The sequence below is a fragment of the Phaethon lepturus genome, unplaced genomic scaffold (genome assembly GCF_000687285.1).
Source record: "Phaethon lepturus isolate BGI_N335 unplaced genomic scaffold, ASM68728v1 scaffold23772, whole genome shotgun sequence".
NCBI classification, from domain to species: domain Eukaryota; kingdom Metazoa; phylum Chordata; class Aves; order Phaethontiformes; family Phaethontidae; genus Phaethon; species Phaethon lepturus.
This window is the reverse complement of record NW_010524398.1, coordinates 1,986-11,564: the sequence shown is the minus strand read 5'-3', so window position 1 is coordinate 11,564 and position 9,579 is coordinate 1,986. Positions and strand designations below refer to the sequence as shown.

General features: G+C 49.5%; 1 protein-coding gene across 1 annotated transcript; it reads left to right on the top strand.

Moving 5' to 3' along the window:
* Nucleotides 1–598: 598 nt before the first annotated feature.
* On the top strand, nucleotides 599–8,501 carry BSG (basigin (Ok blood group); the record flags this gene model as incomplete). Its single annotated transcript, XM_010282443.1, has 7 exons — nucleotides 599–946; nucleotides 2,525–2,681; nucleotides 4,461–4,549; nucleotides 5,046–5,173; nucleotides 5,396–5,669; nucleotides 8,100–8,124; nucleotides 8,444–8,501. Coding segments are annotated over 7 exons (1,079 nt in total), but the record flags the coding sequence as incomplete, so codon positions are not given.
* Nucleotides 8,502–9,579: the final 1,078 nt, after the last annotated feature.

Below are 9,579 nucleotides of genomic sequence, written 5' to 3'. Positions count from 1 at the left end.
CACCTGGCAAAGGTGCTGCCCTCCCTGCAGCGGGACGAGAAGCGGGTTCTGCTGCCGTGCTGCTGCCAGCCTTCCGTCGCAACCTGCAGTGGGGGCTTTGGCAGACCTGTGGGGAACCTTGCCAGAGCATAGAGGATGCTAAATTTGTGTGGGGACTGTGGAGGCTGGATAAGCCCCTGAAACAAAAATGTGTTGTTGTCTTCCTCCGGAACTGAAAGAGCTTGGAGACTGGGCGAGTGTCGGGAGAAGCGTTGCAGGCTCTTGGTGAGCATCATGCTGTCCCTTGCAGAAGACGGGTGATGCCATGACTGCTGTGGGTTTCTTGTTTGGATAGTGGCAAATACTGTGTGCTGGCTTGTATGTTCTGGTTTTGCAGTGGAGTCGCAGGAAGTATTGTTGTCTGGAGATGCAACAATTGAAAATAAGTCCTGTCTGCACTGGGCAGAGTTCAGAGAGCGTGGAGGGGAGGGAGGGAAGAGTACACTGATCTGAAGATTGTATGTGGCCTCTTCTCAATGGCTGAATTTTTTTTTGCTTGTAGAGGGGTGAATTCTTGCTTTGCACTAACACTTTGCACTAATACCTCTTCAACTCATAGCTGGTTTTATAAAGTCACCACTGTCTCAAAAGAGACTGACTCAGGACAGCGTCGAGTTGTACTGCGAGGCGATTGGCAATCCTATCCCTGAGATCCAGTGGTGGTTTGAGGGAAACGAACCAAATGAGACCTATGCTCAGCTCTGGGATGGCGCACGGCAGGACCGTGTCAAAATCAACGCCACCTACAACCTGCACTCTACCAGTACCATCTACATCGCAAACCTCACAAGCGACGACTCGGGCATGTATGAGTGCCGGGCTAGCAACGACCCTGACCGCAACCACTTGTCGAAGAGCCCCAAAGTCAAGTGGATCCGTTCCCAGGCGAACGTTTTTGTCATCGAACGTGAGTGGCCACACTGAGGCCTTGGCACTTGCTCGGACACCGGTGTCTTGAGTCTCCTGCCGTGCTCACCCCTGCACCCGTGTCCTCACCCTCCCACCCCAGCTGTAGAACTGAGAGACTCCCACCCTCTGTCATCTCCCTCACCACCTGTGACTTGACCCGAAATGGCCCTGCTCAAAAAGGGTTGTGGCTTCCCAACCAAAACACCCTTCGGCAATCCTGTGCCCTTTCCGGAGCCAAAGACCTGGAACCTACTGCTTATTCCTGAGTGCCTCAGAGTCCTGGTGCTGGCTTGCAGAATTGAGAGTCTTGATTCTGCGGTAGACTCTGCCCTAACCACCACTGACAAACTGGCCCTTCCCTACAGCTCGTACAGCTTCTGCTCCTGTGAACCATCTTGCTTTAAGCTCGCTTTCTTGCTAGTGATACAAGCTGTGGGGAACAAAACCTGCTTTGAGTTTCCTGAGATGCAACCGTTTTTGAAATGGCCGTGTCTGTGTGCGTCACTGTGATGTAGTTGCTTGTCCCGTGGAAGTGACCAGATTCCCGCTGCTTACAGAGCTGGCAGTCAAACTCTGGAGCTAACAGGCAGCTGCTTTGAGTAACAGAAACCTGGGCCAGTGTGAGGGAATTTAACATCCTGCTAAGGTCTCACCACCAATCCTGAAGTTAGCGGAGCAGTCTTGTCAGCATAAATGTACTAGGGAATACAGAACTCCAGCAGAACCTTCTTCTGGTGGAATTTGGGTAGGAAGAAAAGCGAAATGCTTGTCAGCCCTGTGCAAACATTGTTCCTTCCAGGAGACTGAGGTTGGGAGGAAGGGTAGGAACCGTAGTGCCACCAGGGCTGTGTAATGATGCTGCTAATGGCAGCTGTTTTCTTGGACTGCCTCCTACAAGTAGAAGTGTCTGAGTCATCTTATGTTACATAATTTACTGCTGCTTGGCACATGGAGGCTCAGGACTTTTTGGAGTCATGGTTCTATGTGTTCTCCCTGGAGTAAATCTAACTGTAATCTCTTGGGTTGCATCAGATGATGCACACATTGCTCGCATACGGTCTTGTTTGCTGCCCCTCACAAAAGAGGGTCTTGACTGCCATCAGTTATGTGACCTGGAGGTGTCTAAGTCTGCTCAGATTCTGGAAGGTTTTGACAGCGAGTGCTATAGTGGCTCGTAAAAGCAGAGACACATACTCTTGTAACTGCCCTTCACAGTATGACCTTTTCCACTGCTTATTGTGCACTTAGCTCTGCTGGAGCTGCACCTTTTGCAGGGGCAGTAGGGACTCAAAACTACCCAGAGCACGTGGCAGCGATTCTGCTCGTGGTGGGAGCAGCTGCGGGGTCAGCATCAGTTATCGCTAGGTGCAGTCAGGCCCTAGTCGCCTGGTTTTCGAGTCTCTCCTATGCTGGTATCTTCAGTTCTGGTAGGAACCGATTGCAAAGGTAAGTGGAAGCTATGATAGAGATAAGGAGCTGTGGGTTTTGGTAACTGTTTGCATTAAAGGTTCTTGGGCAGGCATGTGACCTCTGGAATACTGCATGTTAACTTCAATTGAATTATTTACGAATGCAGGTCCAGACATCAAGGTTCATGTAACTGGTGTTTCTGGCAAGCTGATCCTCACCTGTAACATGACTGGGTCTTACCCTGCCATCGATGGTCACGAATGGATGCATGGGGACAAGATACTTCAAACGGACACGGAGTCAAGTGCGTTCACCAGTTACACGTGAGTGTCAGGGGCAAATAAGAATCTGAACAGGTTTTTTACCGGGTGCAATTAATGTTTCCTGTCGGCTGAGCCCAAAGCTAAATACTTGCAGTCTTGCTGAATGTAGGCTTTCAAACTTTAGAACATACGATGAGCTAAACAAAGTTTTGGTAAGGCCTGGCATTTTCTACTTTATGGGGAGGAGGAGTCAGAAAGGAGGAGGAAGGGAAAGTTATATGCCACAGATATCCTTTTAGCAAGAGAAGTTCTGCTGCTTCATGCCTTCCTGCAGGCGTTCAGCTGGGCTCGGTTGGTTTGTCGGGTGCGGCGTGCGAGGTACAACATGGCCGAGGCTGCCGCCTGGCTTGTGTCTGCACCGCCCGTCTGCGGCACTGACGTCAGCGTGCTAGAGCTGTTTTCCCAGAGCTCTGGGGGACCCCTGCTCTGGGCAGGACATCGGCTCCCTGCTCCCCAGAGGCCACGTGTGGAACCAGAGACTCCAGCGTATGTATGTTGTCTCTGCCGTTGGGTTTTATGTACCTTTCCGAAGTCCAGCGGTTCTTGCAGCAGAAGCTGGGAAGCTGCCTGCAGCTTATGGGCAACGCTCCGGAGCTGTTTGCAGGCTGTAGCTGAGCAGAAGCGGGAGTACCAGCCTTATTGTAACAGTGCAGTGAGCTTTCCTCTTTGATTACAGTCAGGCCCAGCTGGCACTGACCCAGCAGCTGTAGAGGCATCATGTCCTTTTGTACGGCAGTGCCGACGTGCCTGTCTCCCCATAGCAACAGGGAGCTGAACAAGGATTAAAGTATTTATAACCCAGCCTCCCTCGCGTGACCTCAATTCCTTAGCTGAGTGGTTTTTGGAAGTGGGAAGCGCCATGCACAGCAGAACTGACAAACAGCCTGTTGTCCCAGTGCAGCCATGGGACTGAAACTTTGCCTGCCCCTTCCCTTGAGTGGGTATTACTAAGCTGCGGAATGAGGTTTGTTGCGGTGCAGCATAATCTACTAAATCTCATTGCAGCAGCTTTACAAAAGGAAAATGGGGAGTTCTTCCTATGCTTGAATCAATCCAGAGTAACCCAGCCTGGGTATTTCTTTGCCACTGCTTTGCCACGTGTTTCAGTGGGCTTTCCTGCATGGGAAGAACAGCTTTCCTCTGAGTCTGTTCTCCTAAGCTCCTTGCCTGTCTCCTTTCGAGGTGAACTGCAGGGCTGACGTCCACCCATCAGCTACATGAGATGTGTGGCCATGTTCTGGGTTGTGCTAACTAGAGGACTCTCTTGCTGCACTTTCAGATTCTGTTGGCTTTGCTCAGTAGGGTGTGATTATTTTTTTTCAATGGGCCTGTGGTCTGTGTGGAAGAGGGAAGAGCATGGAGTTGGCCATTTCTGAAGCATACATATCGCACTGCATCTGGTGATGGTGTAATGTTGTCCTGGTGCTCCTGCTTTTCTTCATTTATACTAGCTCACAGTCTAGGTCTTAAGTTTTTTGCCCTTAGTAGAGGCCCTGATGGCAGGAGTTCTTTGGGTTAGGGAGTGAAAGCTGTCAGTTTTCAGGATTCAGAAAGCAGGGTCTTGGTGTGTCAGACTTGATGTATGTGAAATCGTCCTCTGTCATCCTCACTGTGTGGGGAGGCAAGGGTGGAGAGTTGGGTTGCAGTAGGTACATGGTGCAGTATAAATACTGGCACTGGAATGGGAGAAACTGCCTGTGGAGGATACTGCTGATGCTTTTAAATGTCTCTGGATGTCAGTTGTGCTGAACACTTATCTGACATCCTGGTTTTTGGTAGAATTGAGGGGAAGATGGAAGAGCACTCTGGTGTCTATGAATGTGTCTACAAAACAAGCCCGATGATAAAAGGAGAAGTGAATATTTCAGGTAACTTCATATGTTTGCTTCTGGGTATGGGGTGGGGAGTGGGAAAGCTGTGATCTCCTGAACACTTTGCTTTGGTATCTTTCCATCTTTTTGAAAAGTTGCTTCTAGTCCTTATTAATAGAGCTGAAGGACTCTACATGACTATTACCAGATTTGCTCTGTGAGGCAGCTCCATTTTATCACACAGCTAAGGTGCCTGTAGGGTCAGCTCTTGGACCTTGCATTAAATCAGCCTTCTGCTGTGGGCATGTTCGTGCAAGAATAATGGGAGAGGGATAATACCTGGTGGACAAATTTGAGCCTTTGCAACTTGACATGCTTTTCCCTCTGAAAATGCCAAACAATGGGCAAATGATGGAAATAGAGCCACTAATGCATTTCTTAAGCTGAAGTTGAGCTTTATGGGTAACTTTGATTCCAGATAGGTGGACTGCAGGGTGTACAAATCTTTCATCTTTTCTATGAGGTGTCTCATTTTCTTTTTCTCTTGCTGTAGTTGCACCCCAAGTGACTGCATACAAGAAGTCTGAGCATGGGAATGAGGGAGACACAGGTGTGCTGATCTGCAAGAATCCCTCTTTCCCCCCTGTCAGCTCTTGGGTCTGGTACAAAAATGGTCAAGAGGTAAGTGCTGTGCTTTGATGCTCTTTCTACCCTTCTGCTTACCCTACTTGCCAGCAATGAGATGGAGGACCTTCTCCATCAGAATTAGCTGTTTCAGGGTGGCCTCCTCAGTGCCATGGCAAGGAGGATTTCTGTAAGCGGTAGGACCATGCATGGTAAGTGAGCAGCTCCCTCCATGTCAGCACTGCCCTGAGAGCTGTCTTTCTCCTTTTCTCCCTCCAGCCCATTGTCAATGGTTCTGGTCGATACATTATCAAGTCCAGTGGCAACAAGACAGAGTTACGCATTCTTAAACTGAATATTGAGGAGGATACAGGTGACTACCACTGCAATGCCACCAACTCTTATGGCTTTGGTGGTGCCATCGTGAACCTGCGTGTACGCAGCCGCCTGGCAGCGCTCTGGCCCTTCCTGGGAATTGTGGCAGAAGTCCTTGTTCTTGTCACCATCATCTTCATCTATGAGAAGAGGAGGAAGCCAGATGAGGTTCTTGATGGTAAGAGGTGCTTGGGTTAAATCTTTGAGGAGACCAAGTAACTTGTAGGGTGCAAGCAAGATGTTCTTGTAGAGAACTTGGAGTTTCCTTTAAGATGGGCATTAATTTGAGGGCTGCTTCTCAGGGCACTTCTAAAACCATGGTAGTCTTTACCAGGCTACTTCAGACATGGAGTTGCAAGTAATAGCACCGCTTCTGACAGTCCTTCAGCAATCTGTGCTTTGGATCTGGGGTGAGATAAGATTCAGTGCAGGTCAGCCTGACCCTTTGTCTCACCAGTTCCTCTGCGCTTTGCTCAAGTGCTTCATGTGAGTGTCTCCAGGACTGGGTTTTCTTTGGCAGTTAACGTTCTGGAGAAGCTGATTTGTGAATAGGTAGTAGGGCTTTTCTGGTGCTGCAAAATCGGGAGCCTGTGTCAGTGGCTCTGTAAGACCAGGCTTAGCTTAATTCAGGTTCAGTTCATGAATCTGTTTGGGTCCTCAGATGCACACATCCTGACTCTCGGGGACTTCCTCAAAGCCTAGTGCTATCTTTAATCTGGTCTGGAAATATCAGCTCCTCCCTTTCCTTATCAGTAAGAATCTGCATTGTGTTAGCCCAGCTGCCCCTCCCTTATCTGATCCAGTTAACAATGAAGTGTAAATGCTTGGTATCCTTCCTGCTTACTGGGTCAGGCCCTTAGTCCTCTGCTAAGGGAACAGCACATCAGGTAGGCTGAGTGGTGTGAGGTGGAGCAGAGGGACTAAAACTAAATATCCTTCCCCTGACTAGAGGGCTTGGGGAATTGTACTCAAGGCAGTCTTACAAGCAGATGTTTTACCCTCTGATGCTTGGCTGGAAGGTGGATATCTTAAGCTGCATCTTAAGATGCAGTTGTAGCTGCATCTTCCAGCAAAAAAAACTATAGCCTGTATGTGTTGAGTGATCTGGCTTCTGGCAACATCAGCCTGGTCCAGATCATGTTGAATGCTGACCTGTCAGAGCTGTAGCAGATGCTTTGACAGATGAAGGCACGGTGTGTATACTGAAGTGTCCTGATGCTCCTTGGCCAAAGCTCTTAAGCTCAGGTTCCCAAGTGCTTGTGGAGGAGATTAGTGTCAAACCTGTTTGACAGACATACACAGCTTTACACTTTCCTGGTGTAAAGTGGTTGTCTCTTCCCAAAAGTCTTCGTAGCCTTGCCCCTCTTGAGAGAAGGTAACAGTAAGGCATTGCTGAGCCAGCTCAGACAAATGCTGTTCCTCATGGTATGTGGTTGTGAATTGGCTGCTCCCTGTTACCTGGGATAGGGAGAGTCTGGCTTGTGTGTGGCATGATATCCTTGCTGGAGTTATCTTTCCACTCTTCCCTTCTCTGCTGCTGTATGACCTCAAATGGTAAGTGTAAGATGGTTCCAGCCATGTTTCTGCATCCATCCTCTCACCAGCTGTATGCAGATCTTGGAGCCCAAGGCAGTCACAATGCTTCGAGTATGGGCCTCACTGCCTGGTGCCATTTGAGGGGAGCCTGGACTGTGCAAGAGATGATGGGGAGCCTTCTGTTGGAAGGTGGCAGATTGCAAGGAGCTGGTGAAAGGCCTCAGGGCTTGACATGTGCTGCTCAGTGTAGCAAGAAAGTGGTGTGCAGTGTGTTTATCTTGATTTCACAAAATGTGTGGGGAGGAAGAAGGGTGTACTACTGCTGATGCTTAAAACCTCATTCCTGAAACATCCTGTTTGGATTCCCCTTTACTTGCTGGTGAAGTCTGTGCTCAGATGTGGGAGCCATCTGAATTAGCGGTGCTGTTGAAGTGAGAGCAGCAGGTAGGTCAGCGGCAGCTGTGCTGTCTCGCTGGGTGGGTCTGTGGCTCTCTTCCACTTTTAAGTGCTGGTGGTGTGAAGACTGGCTGGTATGCTGAGGCTACACAGGGTGCAAATGTTAGACATTACCAGCCAGCGATGCTGCTTCAGAGACTGCCTGGATGCTTCCCTGTGTGGAAGGCCACTTCTGTGGCCTCCTGGGGTACTGAGGTGTGCCTCAGGTTTAACGAGGTGCCAGGCCTGACCTCTGCTGCTTGGCGGGGGGGTGGTGGTGACTTGGCTGTCCTGCGAGCCAAGGCTACGCTGTGCCAACAGAAGCAACTGCGTAACAGGAGCTTATGTCTAAGTTTGTGCCTCCTCTAAGCTTAGATGAGAAGCAGCTTAAAACTCACGCAGGGAGTGGAAGTGTTTGGGTAAGAAGTAGCCCCTGCTCTGCCAGGCCCTGGTGAAACAGGAGCCCTGTGGGTGAGATGACCTTTTGGGTTCAGTCTTGTGCGGGCAGTAGTATCCAGTGTATCCAGTAACCTGTCTGGAATGACAGTCCCCAGAGTTTAAAGAGGTGGCTGAGATTACGTCTTACATGCGCTTCCCTGACACTGTTCTTTCTTTCTATGCTGTCCTGAATGTGAAGATGATGATGGAGGATCTGCACCGCTGTAAGTACCTTGTGTTTTCCTATTTAGCCAGATTTGTACTGTTAGGTCACGTCCATCCAGGGAATCTCCTCTGAATATAAAAGCTAGCTGTTGTGGGGATAACACACTAGCTTGCTGGGTGGGAGAATTTCCCCCATGGTTAATGTGGCCTGTGTATAAACCACATATAATCGGGGATGGCACCAGTGTCTCCAAAACTGACACTGTTCTGCTAACTAATCTTATCTTGCTTTATGTTGACTGTCTGTTTGGACCTGAATTACACTAGTGGCTGGGGCTTTGCTTTTTCTTTCCTCACTGCCTCTTTTTCTCTTTCCAGGAAAAGCAATGCCACAAACCACAAGGACAAGAATGTCCGCCAGAGAAATGCTAACTAAGAGCAGAGGCCAGGTGGGTGCCATTCCCGTGGGCAGAGTTGCAGCTGAGAACAGCTGCTGTGCCAGGCTCTTCACCTCCTCTCAGTGAAGGGCTCCTACAGTGGCCTGAGGTGCCTGTCTCTAGCTGGAGCTCTTATTAGCTGCTCAGGGGTCTGGCCTGGCTGCAGCGTCTGCATCTGCAAAGGGTCACTGGAAGAAGCAGGAACATCTGTGCAGGCAGAGGCTCTTCTGGTCCAGCGTTGTACTGGAGGATCTGGGGAGAGGGGCAGGGAAGTGTTGCTCTTGATTCTCTGCCTGTGGTGCGGCAGAGACCATTAGTAGCCTGGTAGGAACCGGCCAAAGCTGCTGGGACTGTGTGTGGGGAACAGCAGTGTGTCTGGCCTCTGCTCAGACAGACAAGGGGCGAGGGAGAAGATAGTGTGGGGCTCTAAAGCAGACTGGGAAAGTCAGGACTGCCTGATAACTCCTGCCCTGGACTGAAGCAGGAGATGAGCCCTAGCCCACAGTGATTTAACTGGCTTTTCTTTCTCTCTTGCCAGGTGATGTATAGATGAAGAACTCGTCTGGACAATTTTGTTTTCTTTTAATTTTTTGGTAAAATAGCACCATGAAATATTCTAGTGCATCCTTGCAATTCAGTTATTTCACTTTCTAAAGAAACATAAGTTGTAGAATCTAAAATATACTTTTTTTAAAAAAGAGTTATGGGAGGGTTTTTCTACCTGTAAATGTAAATCCCTAGTTTCTGGTAGTCTAGGTCACTGGCTGTCTCTGTCCTAGGTTTCTTCATGTTGGTACAAAGGGGATAGGTGGGAGGACAACTTATTTCTTCCTCACCTCTGGGAAGAACAGGGTGTGTTGGGTATGGCCATTTTGAAATGCCCTCCTTGCCTCACCTCAGTGTTTGAGGCCACTCAGGGAGCTGTGGATAACAGACCTGAGCATGCTGTGAAATGTGGAGGGTTCCTTGTGTGCTGTTCCATGGGATGTGGCTGGCATGGCCTGTGCTCCCAGCAGGTCTGTCGACATGCCCTGTTTGTGTGGGTTGGGGAAGAAGCTGCTTTGGTGACTGTCTAGA